This window comes from Myotis davidii, unplaced genomic scaffold (assembly GCF_000327345.1).
Source record: "Myotis davidii unplaced genomic scaffold, ASM32734v1 scaffold614, whole genome shotgun sequence".
In the NCBI taxonomy this organism is placed as follows: domain Eukaryota; kingdom Metazoa; phylum Chordata; class Mammalia; order Chiroptera; family Vespertilionidae; genus Myotis; species Myotis davidii.
In genome coordinates, this window is record NW_006287807.1 from 32790 (window position 1) to 53975 (window position 21186).

The 21186-nt window shown below is 36.2% G+C and overlaps 1 protein-coding gene across 1 annotated transcript in view; it reads left to right on the forward strand.

The window, feature by feature from the left end:
* The window catches only part of MRPS9 (mitochondrial ribosomal protein S9), an 80969-nt gene that overhangs the window by 6358 nt on the left and 53425 nt on the right, over positions 1-21186 (forward strand). The window contains exon 2 of the mRNA XM_015561180.1: positions 5415-5594. Coding sequence (XP_015416666.1) covers positions 5415-5594 — 180 coding nt within the window. The remainder of the gene's footprint in view (positions 1-5414; positions 5595-21186) is intronic.

The window sequence follows — 21186 nt, forward strand, 5'->3', positions numbered from 1 at the left end:
CAAGAGGACCGGGGAGGGGGGGTGGGGGGGGGGGGGGGCATGAGGGGGAGGGAGGTGGGGTAGAGGGTAACGTGGGGACAAGGACACATATGTAATATCTTAATCAATAAAAAATGTATATATAAAAAAAAGATTTACAGAGGTAAATACAGGGGAGCACAGAAGTGCAATGCCTAATTCAAAGGAGTTGTGATGGATAGAATGATGGGCAGCTTCTCAGAGGGTGTGAGAGTAGAGTCTTTAGGAGCAATTGGAGTTTCGTGAAAAAAGGCATCTGTTCTAGGAATGTAATAGGTACACAAGGGACAGAGTTGTACAGAGTCAGTGGATTCTGGTAACAACAAATGATTTGTTATATCAATCATAATTGATATAATGGTGAGAGACAGGATTGGAATGTTTGCTATACTAAGGAACTTGAAAATTTTTAAAAATCTCTCATATATTACATTTTTATTTATATAATAAAAGCCTAAGCGACCGTTACGGTGGAATGACTGGTTGCTATGATGCGCACTGACCAACAGGGGGCAGACACTCAGTGCAGGAGCTGCCCCCTGATGGTCAGTGCTCTCCCACAGCGGGAGCGTCACTCAGCCAGAAGCCGGGCTCATGGCTGGTGAGAGCAGCAGTGGTGGCGGGAGCCTCTCCTGCCTCTGCAGCAGCACCGAAGAGTGGCGAGCCAAGCAGTAAGGAGCAAGCAGGTGGGCGGTAAAGAGTGAGCAGGCAGGTGGTTAGAAGCAAGCAGGCGAGCGGTTAGGAGCGAGGGGTCCCAGACTGCGAGAGGGATGTCAGCCTGCAGGTGGACATCCCCCGAGGACTCCCGGACTGCAAGAGGGTGCAAGCTGGGCTGAGGGACCCCTTTCCCCAGTGCACAAATTTTGTGCACTGGGCCTCTAGTATATTATGAGCAGTTTACAGTTTTGGTGTCCTATAAAGGTTACCCATGGATTCTTAAATCATGTATCAATATAATTTAGGAATGCTAATTTAGCTTGCTATAATATTTATTATTTATAAAAAGGAAAAGCAGTAGACCAATTTCTGTTTTGAAAAATATTACTACAAAATTTTGGTAATATTCCCTCTTACTTTTATTTTCTACTAAGCACTTTCTTAGTGCTTGAACTTTCCATTTTTACTGAGCCAGTATGCTCTTGTTGAATTGAACTGTCTGCCAGAATGATCAATGGCATATGGTTGCTTAGACCTTGTATATTTTGTTTTTTTATCATAGAATCATTGCTCTTTGTCTTAAGTATCTGTTTTTCTCATCTCTCATCTTATGGGCTCTTGGAGGTTGTAATATCCTACATTTGTACATATTTTCTTTAATCTGTATATGTCTTTACCTTTTCTTTTATTCTTCAAAGTAATTTTTTGCCTTTTCTATTCAAATTAGCAACAGATTCTTTTTGTTCCATTTTTATCCAATTGAAAAAATACTTAATTCTTCTGTAATACCATTAAGGTAGTGTGCAGCACTGGCATTTGGCCAAATTTGGGACATCACTGCTTTGTCAGTATGTGTCTGCTTTTTTGGCAACCTGCTGGATTAAAATTACAGTTGCCTGACATACTGATTATCTTTAAAAAGAAACATATCTGTCAAGTTGTATCAATACAGTTCCATGAAAACAAAGTCTGAGGGAAATTCTCTGTCATAGCTTCTCAGATGGAAATAGAACCTGCAGAAAATTTCGTTGGGAGTTGTACTTAGTGGCAAACCAGAATCTTTCCAGGAATTCTTACTGTCCTCAGCTAAAGGTCTAGTCGGTTTGCTTGAAGCCTCATCTTACTTGATGGTTTGTACTGATGAATAATGGATGCCTTTGAATGTAAGTATTTTTTGTGTGAATTCGTTGCTGAAATAATTCACAACATTTAATAAATATATTTAGTAGTCTGGTGCTGATGCTATGATGGCTTTGTAACTTAGTCATAATCTTCAGCAATATGTACAAATGTTTTTTAAAAGGTCCTAAAGAGATTGTTTGAAAAATAGCAAATTAGGAGTATGTTAAAGAAAAAACCCTTTATGAACAACAATAAACACTTTACAGACCTTTTTAAAATCTCATTTATGTTAAAAGTACATAAGCTACTACCTCATGTCACAAACTCCAGAGAATAGAGAAAGACAAAAAGTAATTTTATATTTTTATTGATTCCAGATAGGAAGGGAGAGGCAGAGAGAGAGAGAGAGAGAGAGAGAAAGAAAGATCAATGGTGAGAGAGAATCATTGATCAGCTGCTTCCTGCATGCCCTCTACTGGGGATCGAGCCCAAAACCCAGGAATCGAACTTGGGACCCTGCAGTCCACAGACTGATGCTCTATCCATGGAGCCAAACCAGCCAGCACAAAAAGTAATTTTAAATCAAGTGAAGAATTGAGTTTTCTGGCCAACAATTAACTCTTTTATTTGAGATGATGCTAAAATGTAGGAACAAAAGAGGGAAAAGATAAAGAAAAGACAAAGGAACATTTACTCAACAAAATGGAAGTTATTTTAATTACTTAACAGTACCAGGAACATTTTTTAAAATGTTGGGTGAGGGAGAGTTCTGTGAAACAGATATGATTAAAATAAACTTATGGAAAGAATTTTGAAGGTGGACTAATGATATATAGTAAGAAGCTAATAAACTCAGAATGACTGCAGAATTGGCACTGCAGAGAAAGGGGGAAAATACACACCAAGAAACCAAGGAGTAAATGTTTATAAATCATACAGAATGCAGAAAAAAGGGCCAATAAGACAGAATAATAGATAATTACTGTGATTGAAAAGGGAGATTAAGTTGGTGAAGAGTTCATTGGGTATTTTATTGCTGAAGTTGGTAGGAGAAATATGTTTAAACATTTTTTCAGAGACGTGGATGAAAACTAGTAAAATAAAAACAGGCTATGTACTGTCTAAATTGCCAGATCAAAAGATGAATTTTAAAAAGCGCAGACCATATAGCAAAAGAACGAAAACAGGAAGGAAGCATAAAAAATGTAAAGATAAAATAAGATAATAAGACAATATCTATTAAAGCCCACTTAAATGGGATAATCTCATATTTTTAAAAAACTCATATTGGGCCAAAAGAACAAAACCTAAGATGACTAAATTTAAATAAAAAGTATGGGCAATGATATTCAAGGGTAGTGCTAATGGGAGTTTAAAATAGAGTTGCAGTACTGTGACTCAGTAGAACTGATTTCAGGATAGAAGCGTTATGTGAGAATGGCACACTTTATAATGCTGAAGGGTACAGTCTGCCTTCAGATAAAACTCTCCTGAACTAAGTAGTGCATTGAGTATACCACTGAAACAAAGGAAATATGTAGGAAGCAAAAATATAACTGGTGAAAAAAATTTGCACATAGTGTAAACCATATAGATTTCTGTTTTTTTGATATTATTCCCTTGGCTAATATTCAGTATAAATAGTCATATAAGTTCTGTTGTTTTTTTTCCTACTTTCCCCCCCTTTGCTCTGTCTATCCTTTACAACCACTCTTTGGATATGAAGTGTGCAGTCCGTCAAACCTATCACTTCTTACCCTATAGACCACCTCATGACCTATCTCACAAAAGAAAATAGTGGCCAGAAGTTATAAGTAACCTTACTTCTCCACCTACTCACCCTCACAAACTATTTTGCTTCTTTGCATAGAAGAGATGTTTCTCATTGGAACACTAATGCCTGCCATTTCCCCTGCTTCATGTCCTATGTGATTAACATACCATATCTCTAGCTCAGATCTTCCCTGTGCCACACACACACACACACACACACACACACACACACACACACACCTGCCTCCTAGACCCCTCTCCTGAGATGCCTGTAGGCATCTGGAACCCATCATGCCCAAATGGAACACATCCCTTTCCTCCCTAATGTTCTTCCTCTAGCATTCATTATGTCAGTGAATGGAGCCATGTTCACTGGAAGACTCCTTTTCTCCTCCTGAGGGTTGTGGTTGGTGATTGGTGGGAGCCATAGTGGATTTGTTTGTATTATGAATGGATTGTTTTAGCTATAGACAAAAACATTTGTCATATTATTTACAACACCAGCAGTGTAATCATTTTGGCAATGAACATTTGGAAGAATTAGCTCTACTCTGACTGTTATTTTTATCCCCCAAATTCATACCTTTTACCATGTCTCTTGGGGCAGAAAAGCATTTTCACTTTGAGTATGGGAAGTAACTTTCTCCACTGTTCAGAGAAGACAGTGGGATCTAAAGAAAAGCCTGGGAGAAGATGATAAAATTATTGACATAGGGAATTGGGGCTGGTGGCACTTGGCTGTGGGGAGAGGTAGCAGCGGTGTGAAAACGGGCTCTCTATAAAAGGGCAGTCTAACTATATATATACATAAGCCAGTTTGGGTCATGGTTTTACTCATTGGTAGTAACATTGTGTCTTCATAGAGCATTGTAAGAAAACAGTTGTCTATTCATATAAACACCAAGAGAAACCGCTCTGTGCTTTCCCAAGGAAAAGTGAACTATAAAGTTCCATGGAGTTTTAAATTGCTCTTTCTTACTCATCAAAGAATAATAAGAAACTATTTTATCATTTTAAATTTGTGAGAGTTTGGAACATAATTTTTCTATTAATTGGATATTTTAATATTTGTCCTGAATATTTTTTCCTTTTCTATTGTAACTGTGGTGACAAATTACTATAGAGTTATTTGAATCTCTGATTCTCAAAGGGTTAGGGAATGGATGAGGGAGAGAGAGAGAGAGAGAGGAGAGGGATATTGAGTCAGAGACATTGATGTGAGAGACACATTGACTGGTTGCCTCCCATCCACACCCAGCCAGGAGAACCATAACCAAGGTAACCATAACCGAGGTACCCGCACTGAGGTATGTGCCTTTGACCAGGAATCAAACCCATGAACAAGTAGCTGAAGTTAATGGATCAGTATCAAATATGAATGTGGGTAGTATTTTTGTTTTTATTGTGTTAAAATGCTAATAATTTAAACTACTTTGTAAGCATAGGCTTTAAAAAACAAGCTTTTGAGCAAGGGACAATTCTAACAGCTTCCTTCACAGGCCTTTTACCTTGTTTGCAGATTCCTGCCAACTGAGTACTATAATAAGGCCGGGGAGGGTTGGGGGGCAGGAGGTAGGGGGGTAAGAGATCAACCAAAGGACTTGTATGCATGCATATAAGCATAACCAATGGACATAAGACACTGGGGGATAGGGGAGGCTAGGGGACTGTCTAGGGCGGGGGGAAAAAATGGACACATATGTAATACCCTTTGTAATACTTTAAGCAATAAAAAAAAAGAAGACAACTATTTAATATCCCATTTTATTTAGAGACAATGGCCTACAGATCATTGTTTAATATAAATTTTTTTTTCTTTTCTTTCCACATATATTTTCTGCTAGATATTGAGGCTAAAACATGTCACAGTTGTAACAACAAAGAAAAATGTTAAAGTCTTAAGACGTGAAACCTACACAGTGGATTTTATTAAAAAGCAGATTGAGGAGTTCAACATAGGGAAGAGACATTTAGCCAACATGATGGGAGAAGATCCAGAAACTTTTACGCAAGAGGATATTGATGTAAGTACAGTTGCTCTGTGGAAAAGTAATTGCTGTGAACTTTTAGATGCTTTGAAGGCACTGTTCTTCAGCCGGAGCCCTTTAGGTCTGTGTAAATTTTAATCAAACTGTCAGAATAAGGAAAAGTACTTTGCAAGTGGAAACTGTGGTTTCAAAGAGAGATTCTACTCTGTATTTGAAGCATAATAAAGTGTGGTGAGTTTTAGATTTTAACTAGAAATGGATGTTTTCCTTGATTTAAGGTCAGAGGACCCACTATGATTGCTTATACAGAGTTTGGAAACATTTATCCTGTAGGTAGTCTGAAATTTAGCTTTCTTACAAAATGATAAATGGTAATGGAAATAGAGTCAGGTTTATAGGAAATCCCATAAATAAATCTAAGCCCAATGTTTTTTCATCAACTTAACTATATATTTGAATTTTTAAAGTAACAGCATGTCCTAAGTGATTTGAAAATAGGTTAGAATGCTAGTCACATGCCATTCTTGAATTATAATCCTGAGAAAAGTAGTAGTAATATTACTTTTTTGCTAGACATGCCAAAATAGCTAGCAAAAGAACTTAACAATTTAACAATTTTGAAGATTGTTCTAATTTTATAAAAAGTAACATATGATATCCACTGGTGATCTGTATTTAACAGAATAACATCTTTGTATAAATTTAACATTTTATTTTATTTCAAATATATAATTATTTTAATCATTTTGTGTTTTTAGGCATTTTAGTTTATTTCCCATCTTTTTGTATGCCTTTCTTAATTATTTGTAAATGGTACTTCAGTATCTTTCTGAGGCACCAGACCAACATGTTTGACTAAGCTAGAGGGATTTCTTATTGCCCTTGTAGATCCAGGTGACTTAGAGTTATGGACCTCTTAGCTGCTGTCCTGTTTTTTGAATTTTATGGTAATCTAGACAGTATTTAGGGATATTGAGAAACCTGTATTTTTATAAGAGTGATTTTAATCAAAGGTTGTGCTCCATTTTTAGAAGAGGAAACTGAGGTGCAAAAAATAAGCATCGTATTTAAATATCTAAGTATGGATAAAGGGGAAACACTTCAAACTTCAAACCGTGAACCTTCTATTCTTCCTTCATATCTGCCTCATTTCATAGATAATGGATATCTGACAGTATCCAGATGTATTACGTAATTTTTAGCTACATACTCAAAATATGATTTTCAAGAAGAAAGGGGCAACTTTCAACAATAAAGATTTATTTTTAAAAAGGGGCAAAAAGTAACTAGTGTTTGCATACTCAAAAATTTTCTATTTTTTAAAGAAGAATTAAAGGACCAAAAACTAAAGGTCTTCTTCTGCCTTTAATAACATGTGTCCTTCTAAAAGATAAGGGAATAATGAGCATCTTAGCATGGTAGTAATGCTACAGAATTACGTTTTTCAAAGAGAAATACACTTCCGTATCTCTGCGCCTCTAAATCTTCTCTCTTGAGATAACTTCTGCTGTTTACTTGGTTTTGTGTGTGTGTGTGTGTTTTTGTTTGGTGGCTGCTTTATCAAGACACACTTCACATACCATCTCAAGGTGTACTTCACTGGTTTTTAGTCTGTCTACAGAGGTCTACAGCCATTACCACAGTCTAAGTATAGACCGTTTTCATCACCCCATAACAAAACTTTGTAACCTGTAGCAACCACTTTTCAACTTCCTCCATTCCTCTCAGCTCTGGGCAGCTAATTTCTACTTTATATCTTTATAGGTTTGCCTACTCTGGACATTTCATATAAGCAAAATCATATAATTCTTGGTCTTTGGTGATTGGCTTCTTTCATTTAGCATATTGTTTTCAATATTTATGTTTTATCATGTGTCAGTTATGCATTCCTATTCATTGCCAAATACTTTTCCATTGTATGGATATACTACATTTCTTTTTAATCCAGTCATCAGTTGATGTGCACTTGGATTGTTTTAAATTTTGGCTATTTTAAATTATGCTGCTATAAACATGTGTAAAAGTTTTTGTGGCGGTCACATGTTTTCAGTTCTCTTGGGTACGTACCTAAGAAACCATTGCTAATTCCAAGTCATGAAGATTTATACGTATGTTTTTTTCTGAGAGGTTTATAGTTTTAGTTTCTTACCTAAGTCTTTGGTTCATTTTGGGGTAATTTTTATATGTAGTATGAGATAGGGGTCCAGTGTTATTCTTTTACATGAGGCTATCCAGTTGTCCAGTGGCATTTGTTGAAAAGACTGTTGTTTTGCCATTGAATTGTTTCATCACCCTTAATGAAAATCACTTAGCTGTAAATATAATGGTTTATTTGTGAACTCGCAATTATATTTTATTGATATGTATGTTTATAGTTACACCAGTATTCACTCTCTTGATTACTGTAGCTTTGTAATAAATTTTGAAATTGGGAAGTACTCCTACTTTGCTCATCTGTTTCAAGAACATTTTGGCTATTCTGTGCCCCTTGAATTTCCTTAAGAATTTTAGGATGAGCTTGTCAGTTTCTGTAAAGAGCCAGCTAGTATTTTTAAAGAGATTGTGTTCAATCTCTAGGTCAGTGATGGCGAACCTTTTGAGCTCGGTGTGTCAGCATTTTGAAAAACCCTAACTTAACTCTGGTGCCATGTCACATATAGAAATTTTTTGATATTTGCAACCATAGTAAAACAAAGACATATTTTTGATGTTTATTTTATTTATTTAAATGCCATTTAACAAAGAAAAATCAACCAAAAAAATGAGTTCGTGTGTCACCTCTGACACGCGTGTCATAGGTTCACCATCACTGCAGGTCAATTTTGGGAGTATTGCCATCCTAATATTATCTTCTGATCAGTAAACATGGATGTCTTTCAGTTTATTTAGATGTTTAATTTCTTTCAGTGATATTTTAAGTTTCCAGAGTTTAAGTTTGGCATTGTTTTTTTAATGCTTAAGTTAAAATCATTAATTTCTTTTTTAAAATTTTAAGTGGAATTGTTTTCTTTTCTTTCTTTTAAATTTATTTTATTGATTTTTTACAGAGAGGAAGGAGAGGGATAGAGAGTTAGAAATGTCGATGAGAGAGAAACAGCAATCAGCTGCTTCCTGCACACCCCCTACTGGGGATGTGCCTGCAACCATGGTACATACCCCGGACCGGAATTGATCCTGGGGCCCTTCAGTCTGCAGGCCAACACTCTATCCACTGAGCCAAAACAGTTAGGGCTCTTTTTGGATTCTTTATTGCAAGTGATTGAAATACAATTAATTTTTGAATATCGATCTTGAATCTTTCAACGTTGCTGAATTCATTTACTAATTCTTATAGTTTTTAGTGGATTCCTTAGGATTTTATGTGTTCAAAATGTCACCTGAAAATAGAAATAGATACTGGTTTTTTTTCTTCTCAGTCTGGATGCCTAATTGCCCTGGCCAGCATCTCCAACAGTGTTGAGTAGACATGGTGAGAGTGGACATCCTCATCTTGTTCTGATCTTAGGGGAAAGCTTCCAGTTTTCACCATTAAATATTATGTTAGCCAGGGGTTTTTTTGTAGATGCTCTTTATCAGATACAGGAAATTCCTTTCATATCTAGTTTGTTGAACATATTTATCATAAAAGGATGTGGGATATTGCCAAATGCTTTTTCTGCTTTTATTGAGATGATCATTTCTTTTATTGGTATGGTATATCATGTTAATTGATTTTTTCTTTATCTTTATTAAATTGAAATAGTATCAATTACTTTTATATTGTTAGTATTGAAGAGACAAGCAAGCCCCCCCAACAGCTTATGACATAACAAATCATAGAGTCAGTCATAAAGCACAGTCTTATGTTGGTACCTATAGATTTGTTCTAGGAATGATAGAAGCAAATCTAGATTTTTGTTTGTTTTTTAACATTGCTCAAAGAAGCTTTACTTATTAATAGTAAAACTTCAAACAGGACCTAATACAAAGTATAGGATGTCAATTAAGGTTCATAAGAATCATATTTTATTCTGAATCAACCTTTTTGCTCATATACATTTATTAGACATTTTATTCATAAACATGTAAGGATTTTTTAACGAGAAGATTTTTAGATTAGATTTTTTAAAATGTATTTGGGGCTATATAAACTTCAGGTGCACAATTTATAATATGGCATCTGCATACTCCATTGTGTGCTCACTATATGATGTCTGTCACCATATATTTGACCGCCTTTACCCTTTTTTTTATTCTGTATCAAATTTAATTAATACTTTAAAACTGTGATTTTCCACAAGAATTTTTAAAGCCTATGATATCTGACTATTTAGTCAGGGGCACTGACTTTTTCCTTTAGATTGTTAAACAAATGACAACAGCCAACACAACAATAGCTGTCCGATGTGAAAGAATCAAAATTATACCTTTTTTTTTGTCAGATTGGCAAAAAATATAATATGGTTTTTGGTGTGCCACACAATGTTAGTAATTAGTTTACTAGTATGTGTGCTATGATATAAAAATGGTTGAAAATCGCTGCTTTAAAGAATACAGGTTATTTGGTTTTTTGGTGGGATTTTTTTTTTTACGTTGATTGATTTGGGTGTTTAACTTTGTGTTCCTGGAATAAACCCCAGTCTGTCAATGTGGATAATAATTTTTTATGTGTTTCTGGATTAGGCTTGCTAGCATTTTGCTAAGTTTTACTTCTAATTGATACTGGTCTGTAGTTTTAATGTCTTTGTCTGATTTTGAAATCAGGGTAATATTGGCCTCATAGAATGAGTTGGAAAATGATCTCTTCCATTTAGAAGAGTTTGTGAAGAATTGGTAGTAATTCTTTAAATATCTGGTTGAATTAATTAGTGAAGCTATCTGGGCCTGGCAGTTTTGTAGGGAGGATAAAACTGGTTTTAAAGTTACTTTTAAAATTAGTTTGCTTTTTTTTTTTTAAACCCGAGGATATGTTTTTATTAAATTTAGAGAGAGGTGAAGAGAGGGGGAGAGAGGGAAAAACATTGATTGGTTGCCTTTCGTATATACCCTAACTGGGATCAAACCCGAAACCTGGGTATGTGCTCTGACCGGGAATTGAACCCTCGACCTGAACCCTCGACCCTTCAGTGCAGGGGAGGACACTCCAACCAGTTGAGCCACACTGGCCAGGGCTTATTGTTTGCTTTTTAAAATGGTCCTCCCCTCTCTCCTGTGACCTCTGTGTTCCTGAGTTCTCTGCAAGATCCTACTATCTAACTGACTTTACCCGCCTTTACAACCTTTTGGGATGTACGAATGGCATATTTAGCTCACTGAGAGAAACATAATCAGTCAACAGGTTTGTAATTCTATCTGAAGGGATAAACATTTTCACAGCCTAAGTATAAAAATGAATTAGGTTGTTTGGAATGGTTAGTTCATTGCTTGGATATTTAATCAGAATATTACTTAGGGGTGTTAAAATTATTTTCATGAGAATTTAATTTCTGCAAAGTAGACATGATCTATAATTTAATTCAGTTCAGTTAGTTTAGGCTGACTGTATAATGTTCATGTAGGATTTTTTCAGTACGTTTAGTCTAGGCTCACTGTATAATGTTCATGTAGGTAAATTAGGTGCCATTGTATTTAGATTATACCATTTATTCTTTTATATATTGAAAAGATTTTTTATACTGCTTATTAACAATTGCTAAAGTAATGATAGCCAAAACCATCTATGAAATGAATTTAAGTAAATATTTTTAAGATTTAAAATCTCTGCCCTGGCCAGTGGTCAGAGTGTCGGCCCATGCACCAAAGGGTTATGGGTTCAATTTCTGGTCAAGGGCACAAACCTGGGTGTGTGTGTCTCTCCCTCCCCTTCCTCTTCCTTCCTCCTCACCACTGGCTCTTAAAAGCAGTGGGAAAATATCCTCGGGTGAGGATTAACAACAACAAAAAATGTTTTCTTAAGTATCTATTTTCATATATGACAATATCTTTAAATTTTTTTTTGTTAAGGTGTTTACAACAGACATACATTGGTATTTCCATCTAGAGTATACTTTTTATATTATTTAGAGAAATCTTAAAGGATTATATCATTCAGTCAGAGACAATATGTTTAGTTCTGGTTTTTAAACTATAGAATTGTTTTCCAGAGAAGACATGTTAAACATCACTATGTAAATGTAGTAGATGTTACCTATTCTATACTTTTAAAACTGCGTGTGTGTATGTATATATGGTGAAAGTAAGTTGATGTAATTTTGTCTCATTGTGCTAATAGAATGTAACTTTTAAAAATCTTCCTTAGATTCAGCAAAAAAGTAATGAAATCATGAATTAATATGAAAAAAATCTCTACTTGTTTACAGTATAGAGGAACTTCTTAAATGAAGCTTAATTTCTTGTATTGTGAGGAATATAGATGCAGAACATATGCAACTTAAGTGGATTTTTTAAAAAATAAGTTCATTGTTGTTGAAGTGATATAGGAAGATGCAAAACCTGGGATGAGGAGATTTTTTTGTGGTGTCACTAACTAGCACTGTAATATTAGCAAGTCACAGCATTCTGTCACTTGTTTTTCTGGTCTCTAAAGTAATACCAGCTGCTTGCCTAACTAAGAATATAGGAATGTGAGATTAATGCAGTTTATTAATAAATAAAAAAAATCTACCATAGCCTGAATTGCTTCCTAGTTTTCTAATTTCCTTTGCAACACAAATCTTCCATGCCATCTGACACTGAACGTTGGGGAGAATAACCTGAAATACTGTTGAGTACATTGATTTTTCGCTGAGTGACATAAACTGGAGGTTGTGTTGTATAATGGGTTGGTATTTTGTCTCACCTCACTAAAAGCCCGTGTGAGGGAGTGTTGCCATTTTCCTGACACCAGTGACCTAATTCTGCTGTGCTAGACCTTCCTCAAGTGATTGATCTGCTTCACTAAGTCTCACGTATTATATCAATTAACTCTTGGCATTTTATTAAATTTAGTGGACCCCGGTTGGCATCTGAGTAGATATGAAAGCAAAGAGGACAGTGACAACCAACTGTTATCAAGGCATTAAAATTATACATCCATTATGGTTCCTGTTTTCAAAACTATTTTTGTAAGAGGTTTCGGCTGTGTGTATAACTTGAAAGACATTATAACTGATGAGTCTTATTTAATTTCCATACTGACATAATGTTTAATTATTTCTAAACACAAAAATAAATGGTTTGATATCCAAAATCAGGAAAATATGTTAAGCCTCCAAATAGTTTTTGGAAGAGCATTGCAATTGCTGTTATATTGAATTTACAATGCTTTGTATAATGTGTTTGGCCTTTAACACATAAATTAAAACCAGGTTCAGTAATTTTTCTTTTATTTAATATGATCATGAAATTAGATAGTCTACATAATGGAATTTTTCTGAAAAGGGAATCCTATTTTTAATGATTTGTATTGAAAAATGTCACCACTTACTAAACATTGCTTATACATGTTCAGTTTGCTGTCTGGGAACCTGATACACATGATCACATTTAATGTTTATAAAATCCGTATGGGGTAGTAAGTATTCATTGTTGAAGAAACCAAGGCTATACAAGGTCTTTCTGAACCCAAGGCTATTTTTCTTTACTTTCAAAGATTATTGTTTTGGGTAACATTTTCTAAGATAAGTTGTAGTTTCCCCAACTTTATATGTAGAGTTTAGTGAGTATAACTTAATCTTACAGTGCCTTAGGATTTTCCTTTATAGTATGGATGTTAAACAATGATACCCGACTGTGGCTCATAGTGAATGTTTGTTCCTGTACTGAATGGCCTGGCTGTGCTTTATTCTGGATCCTGCCATCTCCTTTCCTATCAAAATGTCCATGTATATGTGTCTGCCTCTAGCCTCCCTCATGACTTCCAGCCTTCTAGCATAACTAGACGTGTTAGGTATGTGAGTTAAAACTAAGGGCCATTGGCCTTAGCCTGAGGACCTATGTGACCTTCCTGCTAAGTAAAATCATGAATTTATGTCAGCTATTTCTGCTCTTCATAGGCTTTTTTGTTGTTGATTTCTAAGTTTACAACTTTGTTCCCGAAGATTGAGCTTGAGTAAATTCTGGCCTCTGGCCTCACTGAGTGTAGCGTATATAACTTACATCTGAAAATTGTATTTAGCTAATCTTACATGCTAGTATAGCCTTAACTTTTAATAAGGCTTTAAAAAGAGTTAAGTTACATTATTTAGAAGATTTTAAATTATTAAACCTATAGCTTGTGTATCTGCTACAATTTTTTTGCAGAATTTGCTATATTTAATGCTCAATCTTGATATTAAATTAAATGAAAAAAATATTTTTAGTTGGTAAAATACCAAATTAGCTAAAAAGAAATTGGTCATGGACAGGTATAGATTTTCTCCATTTCAAAAAGTTTAATTTTCGGCTGATTTTTTGAAGTATATTGAAAAGAAAGAAACCATTTTTATTGCTCTTTCACGGTAAACCACTATGGTGTTACTGATAACCTTCAGAAAATCTGATAAGAGAAAACACAGATCCCTCTAACAGTGAGTAGTGTATATGGTGACTTGCCGGAAGTGCTTAAAATACAAGCTAAATATTTTGAAAATAGATCGTAATACAGTCGTTCTCAACTCCTGTTCTATAAACCGTTCACTGGTAACTGCCAAAGGCTGATTAGTGTATATAAAAGAAGTATTTTTGGCCGTAACAGTTTATATTACTATGAGGGGGAACCTGTCAACTGAACATTGAGCTGAGTGGGTTTTGTAATTCAATGTAAACCCGTTACACTTTGGTCAAAACAAGAACCATCCTAGATAATAAAGAGCTAATATGCTAATTAGACTGAACAGCAGAACGTCCGGACGACATTCTGGACGACCATCTAGACCAACGGTTCTCAACCTGTGGGTCGCGGCCCCTTTGGCAGTCGAACGACCCTTTCACAGGGATCGCCTAAGACCATCCTGCATATCAGATATTTACATGACGATTCATAACAGTAGCAACATTACAGTTATGAAGTAGCAATGAAAATAATTTTATGGTTGGGTCACAACATGAGGAACTGTATTTAAAGGGCCAGAAGGTTGAGAACCACTGATCTACACAAACTTGACAAAGCCAGGGCTGCAAGGGTTGAGCCCCTTGCACAAAATTCGGTGCATCAGGCCTCTAGTAAAGAAATAAACCTCATAGTCTGTCACAGAGGCAGGGCAGAAAACACTTGTCCTTAAAGAGTGACCGAGGCTAAAGACTGGCCAGTGAATAGTCATTGTCCATAGAATTTTATAGACATTATAACTCATTGTTATACTAGAGTAGATTCCAGGTTACAGTGATTGCTAACATGTTTAGTATTGTTTAGTCCTTTAATCCTTTCACATGTCCCATCAAAAATCATTTTTTTCAAAATCATGCTGTAAACAGAGAAATTGAGGGCCACTGATATTTGCATTTTCTTTCTTGAATTAGGCAGTATCAGTTATAAATATTTTGGAGACATTTCAGTTATATAATATGAATGCAGAATTGCATTTACATATACTAATGTCTTTATTTGGGAATTAAAAGTTAACTTCTACATTACTACAGAATTTCAGGAAAAAAGCCAGCAAATTGATATATAACACTGTTGAAGTCTACCAATTACTTTTTAATTGGTACTATAGACCTCATTCTGAAACCAGAATGTTTTATTCTCCTAAGTGTGAATATGCTGTATGAAGTTTCCCTAATTGATTTGCTGTGCCCATTCCATTTGATGTATCATTTTTCACAATATTTCATAATTTGTGCTCACTTCTAATGAACAGAGTCGTTAGGACAGGCATGTCTAAGTACAACTGACAGCTAACATTAGGTGCCAGATGCAGTTTATAAAGTAATGTAGAAATGTAGAGAACAGTTTAAATAAATTAGCACCTGTACATTAGTCTCACTTGCTGGTAATTTATAAGCGCATCAGTAGAGATGACATTTAGGTAAGTCATTGATCAAGTTAACAGCTGCAAACCCACTGCCCAGCTGGGATACCTAATTAATTGAGATTGCATTCCTGACCCAGAGCTTCTCCTGGGTTCAGCCTGCAGTCCTTTTATACTTTGACATAAAACTAAGAATATAGTTAAATATTTTGTCTGAATTTCAGGGAACCAATATTCAGTTACCAATATTCTAGTTAAAATCTAAAAAAGTAAGAATTATGTTTACAAATGAGAATTACTCCATGACTTATTTGAATTAATTTACAACAATTTTTAAATTCTTTACTTTTTTCAGTACTTTTTGTTTTAGATTCAAGTAAGTCTTAAATAATCTCTAATAAATCTCTAAAGGATTCTATCTATACTTATCATTAAATGTATATAGATGCTTTTCAATGTACGATAATGTTACATCTTTATAATCCTATTGGTAAGCTGAAAATATCATGTCAGAAATAGAATGTTTTAAAAAAAGACATTGACTACACCTTACATACCGAACATCATAGCTTATTAGCCAGCCTACCTTAAAAGTGCTCAGAACACTTACCTTAGCCTATAGTTGGGCAAAATCAGATCACACAATGAACATACTGTGGAGTGTGTTAGTCTTTTCCCTTGTGATGGTCTGGCTGGCTGGGAACTGTGGGCACTGCCACTGTCCAGCCTCAGGGGAGAGTATCATACTCGTATTGCTAGCCTGGGAAAAGATCAAAATTGGAAGTATAGTTTCTACTGAATGTGTATTTCTTTTGCACCTGTGTAAAGTCAAAAAATTGTAAGTCAAACCATCATCAGTTGGGGACCATCTGAACTTCACCATTTTTTTTCTCAGGAGAAGCAGGAGTTTTTTTGTGTTTTGTTTTGTTTTTGTGCTAACCAATCATCAACCAAAGCCATGTATGTAACAATTTTTTCAAGTGTGAGAAAAGTTTAAAAGAACTTTGCTAAGTTGAATTCCATAAAAATTGAAGAACTTAATATAGGAATTATTAAGGTTGAACTTACAGGAAAACATCCTTTGTTTTCTATTTCTGTGGCTCAGATTTTTTTTCTCTGTGAATTTAAAGCTGAAAGATTAAGGCATCAACAACCTTAAATCAGAGTAAAGTAATAATTTTGTATATATTTCTACCTGTTCATGGATGTTGATATTTGAATACCAGTGTGTTAACTGCAGGCCACTTCTAAAGTCTGGTTCCTAAGCTGAGAAAAGGTCTCTTGACACACAAATGATAATTCTTAAACAAAAATATTAGGCCAGTAAGTAATACTGTGTTCAAGCTTCTTGAAAAACCATTGAGTTCCAACTGATAGACATATTTTTTATTTTTGTGGAAGGATTCGGTTTCTTAGTCTAAAGAAAAGATTGGGTAGATTGTTCAGAAGTGAAAAGTATTTATTTCAGATAATTATGACATTTCTGTTAATTCTGTCATGGTTGATAAACTTGGTCCAAGTGGGCCAAGCCCCAGCTCGGATATGGAATGCCAGTTTTCCTGTGATGTTAAGGCACCTGACGGCCTACGCTGTTTCCTGCTGGTTCTTTTCCCCTTGTGCCCGGGAGGTGCCACGTATGAACCAGGGCGTGATAACACAGAGCAGTTGACAGATAGGTGAACATTAGCAAAGAGTCAAGTGTTTCCTCCAGTGGCTTTCTGGTTGACTTAATTTCACCTATCATAATATTTCAATTCTGCATTTTTATTGTGCTGAGATAGGTCTTTTTGAATAACATTGCCAGAAAACTGCTTAAAAAGCCCAAATATTTTTACACTTTCTTTACGTTTGTTTCTTATTTTCTTTTTCCAGCTGTACTTCTGAACCTTTCCTAACCAAATCGTTACCTTAATTTAAAATTATATATGAAATAGTTCGTTTATTCCCAACCATGTTACTTATTCATTATTATAATTCTTATCTGAAATACTCTCTTTAGCTTTATGTTGAATTGGAAAATTGTAATTTTGAGAAGCCCCAAGGACTCAAGAAATCAGCCTGTGGAAAACTTTATCTTCCATGAAATGTTTCCCAGTGTGGGACAGAGGCTGTCCAGTGTAAGGAGTGAGGGCAAAGTTGTCTACCATCTGCAAGCAGAGCTTGGGAACTCTCTTGAGCTTTTTGAGAGGAACTGCTTGAGGTAGCCAAGGGGCAAACTACTAGGTGTAAGGGTAGAGGTGGAGAGTTAAAATTATATTTGGAAGGGCTTGAACAGATCCCTTTCTACTAAAATAAATGTCACTGCCCTAATAAACCAACTTAGGGCCATGGAGAATACTTGCCACTGACCTAATTTCTCCTAGCTTGGCCTTGAATTAGGGCCCAGTAATCCTGGTCAAGTAAGGTGAAATCTTAACATTGGGACTTGTGGGGTGGGAAAGGAGAAAAGCTGTTGTACTCCTTTAGTGGGTCTTCCTCCCATTACAGAGCAAATTGGGATCAGTGCCCTTGTAGCTCATACAGAGCTCCCAGTAACAAGAGATTGCAGTAACTCCAACAAGATCGTGCTGGTGACATTGGTGCTAAAACAGATGACTGCAGTACACGTATTTTCATGCTGTGTAGACATGTAGACTTTCCAGTAGCTGCATCACCACCAGCAGCAGGCTTTGGAAAGAAAGATGATATGCCCCTTCCTCATTATACCATCCCCATCCCTACTTTAAAGATGGTGGTAGGAAAGAGTTACTCTGTACTTCGACTGAAAGTCACAATGGAGAGTGAGGAGGGCACTTCCTTGCGGGCATGTTGCAAACAAAGCCCTGTTCTTGCAGGATCATGTGTCTTCAGGTGAGCCTCCTAGGAAACGAGGAGGTGGACACTTGTCATTTTTGTCATTGTTGTGTTTGGTTGTGTCTTCCTCAGTGCTTTGTTTCTAGGAGGAAGGAGTTACGAAAACTATGCAGAAGCAATTTTCAGTGTTGGTCAACAGTAACAACAACAAAAAAGCAACACAGCTTTTTCTTTCCAGTAGCAGATTAAAATTAACTACAGAAAAGAACAGAAGGTTTGGGGGACAACTGGAGCTGTGCCAATAAAGACCCTTGAATTATTAAAACTACAAGAAGGCTCACTGGGGACCTGGAGACTTTGGAGATGTTACCCTCATTTTTAGTCAGATGTATGTTTGTGGGCATGTCCATTTTTTAGCGCTTTCAGTATATAAATGTTTCCCACTCCTGCCCCAGCTTTGAAACTCAGGTTGAAATGGGGTAGTTAATCCAAGCTCTCTTGCCTTAGACATGGTAAATTCAGGCCGTCTGGTCAATAGCACATGGCCTCAATAGTGCCAAGAGAGTTGTCAGGAAAGTTAGCGTTCCAGATGGTTCTTGTGATAGCATTACCCATGCAAGCCCCAAGGAACCACAAGTCTTAGGTCAGAAGTCTCAAAATGCCACTGTCCAACCCTCTTACCTCACACAGAGGACAAAATTAGGAATGCTCACAACCAGCTTCACTGCAGAAATCTTCTATTCAAACACTATTTGGTTGTTAATACTCTCTTATGACAGTATATGCTTATTAATTTAGACCAATACAATTTAATTACAAACTTTGTAACCATTTAATGACATTTAAAAACCTTGGCAAAATATACAACAGTAACATCAGTACAGTGCTAGCTATACTGCATGAAAGCTTTGGTGAAAATAATCAAGCGCTGTATGGTTGCCACTAGCTGTGTGTTTCTAGAGAGCTAGGAGGGGAATATGGCTATAAGAGAGGAGAAGACAATGACCTCAAATGGAAGAGATCTAAAAAGAAGCCTTGGTGATTCCTGGCAAAGCAGTTGCAGGATTGGAATTACTGTGAAGCTAGATTGAATTGTGTCAGGAAAGAATGGGTTATTTCAATAGGTGTGTAATTGTAACCCTAAATGTAAATGGTCTGAATTCACCAATAGTAGCAGAGTGGATTAAAAAAAACTACCGTATACTGCCTACAAGAGACATATCTAAGCCTTAAACATAAAGGCAGATTCGCAGTAAAAGGGTGGAAAATGATTCTCCAAGCAAATAACATCCACAGGAAAACAGGTGTAGCCATACTTATATCTTCAAAATAGATTTAAAGATAACAGAAATTCAATTAAGAAATATCAGCCCTAGAGCCAAATGGTGGTGTAGTAAATGCTGATACTCGCTGCCTCCCACAACTCCATCAAAATTATAACTAAAATACTGATAAACTATCATTCAGAACCACCTGAAAGCTGGTGAAATGGAAGTCCTACAACTAGAGAAGTAAAAAAGAAAGCACATGGAGTCTGGTGGGAGGGGTGGAGTCATGGAACAGGCTGGTCCGACACCCATGTGTCTTTTTTTTTTTCCAATTGGGAGGGATATCTCAGCTGCGGAGGCCTCCCATGAGGAACAAGGGTTTCCCATATTCCCAGCCCAGGATTCCAGAGCTGGGAAGAGAAGTCCCTATAACTTTGGGCCATAAAAACTAGCAGGGATTGTGGCTGAGTGACACAGAGACTGCTGGAGACTCATGCAGTTCCTGGTTCATGAACTTATATGGTCCCATTCCCTCTGACCTCCAAAGCCCACACAGGGGCACACTTAGAGTGCTCAGCTCAGGTGATGGGAAACTAAGCCATTGGGCCCTAAAGGACACCTACTGCACAAGGCCACTCTACCAATACCAGGAGACATAGCAGCTCTACCTCATACATAGAAACAAACAGGGAAGCAGCCAAAATGCAGAGACAAAGAAACATGTCACAAAAGAACAGAAGAACTATACAGAAAAAGAACTAAATGAAATTGAAGCAAGTACACTACTAGATATAGGGTTCAAAACAACAGTTATAAGAATGCTCAAGGATCTTAATGAGAGCTTCAAGGAACATAGTGAGACTTTCAGGGATCTTAGTAAGAATTTCAAAGACATGAAAAAGGATCTGTCAGAAATTAAGCATACACTAACTGAAATAAAGAATAATTTACAGGGATTCAACTGTAGAGTAGAGGATCCTGAGAATCAATGATTTGGAATATGAGGAAGCAGAAACCACCCAATCAGAAGAGCAAAGAGAAAAAAGGGGTCCAAAAATATGAAGCTAGTGTATGTAGCCTCTGGGACAACCTCAAGCATACCAATATTCTCATTATAGGGTTGACAGAAGGAGAAGAAAGCAGACAAGCAAGCAAGGTATTGAAAACCTATTTGAAGAAATTACAGAAAATTTCCCCTACCCGGTGAAAGAAATAGCCTTACAAGTCCAGGAAGCATAGAGAGTCCCAAACAAAAGGAATTCAAAGAGGCCCACAACAAGATACATCATAATTAAAATGCCAAAGACAAAGAATCTTAAAAACAGCAAGAGAAAAACAGTAAGAAGAAGAAGGAAAAAAATAAAGGTCTAAAATAGGAACAATAAAATGGCAATAATATACGTCTATCAACAATTGAACCTAAAAATCAAAATAAATGAACAAGGAATCTAATGAACAAAATAAACTGATGAATAAAATAGAACCAGAGGCATAGGAACATGGAACTGACTGACAAATTTCAGAGGGAAGGGAGGAAGGAAGAGATTATCAAAGAACTTATTTGCATATATGCATGACCTATGGACACAGAGAGTCGTGTGGTGAAGGCTTGGGTGAGGGTGGGAACCAGGTGGAGGGGGGCAACAAGGAGAGAGGAGG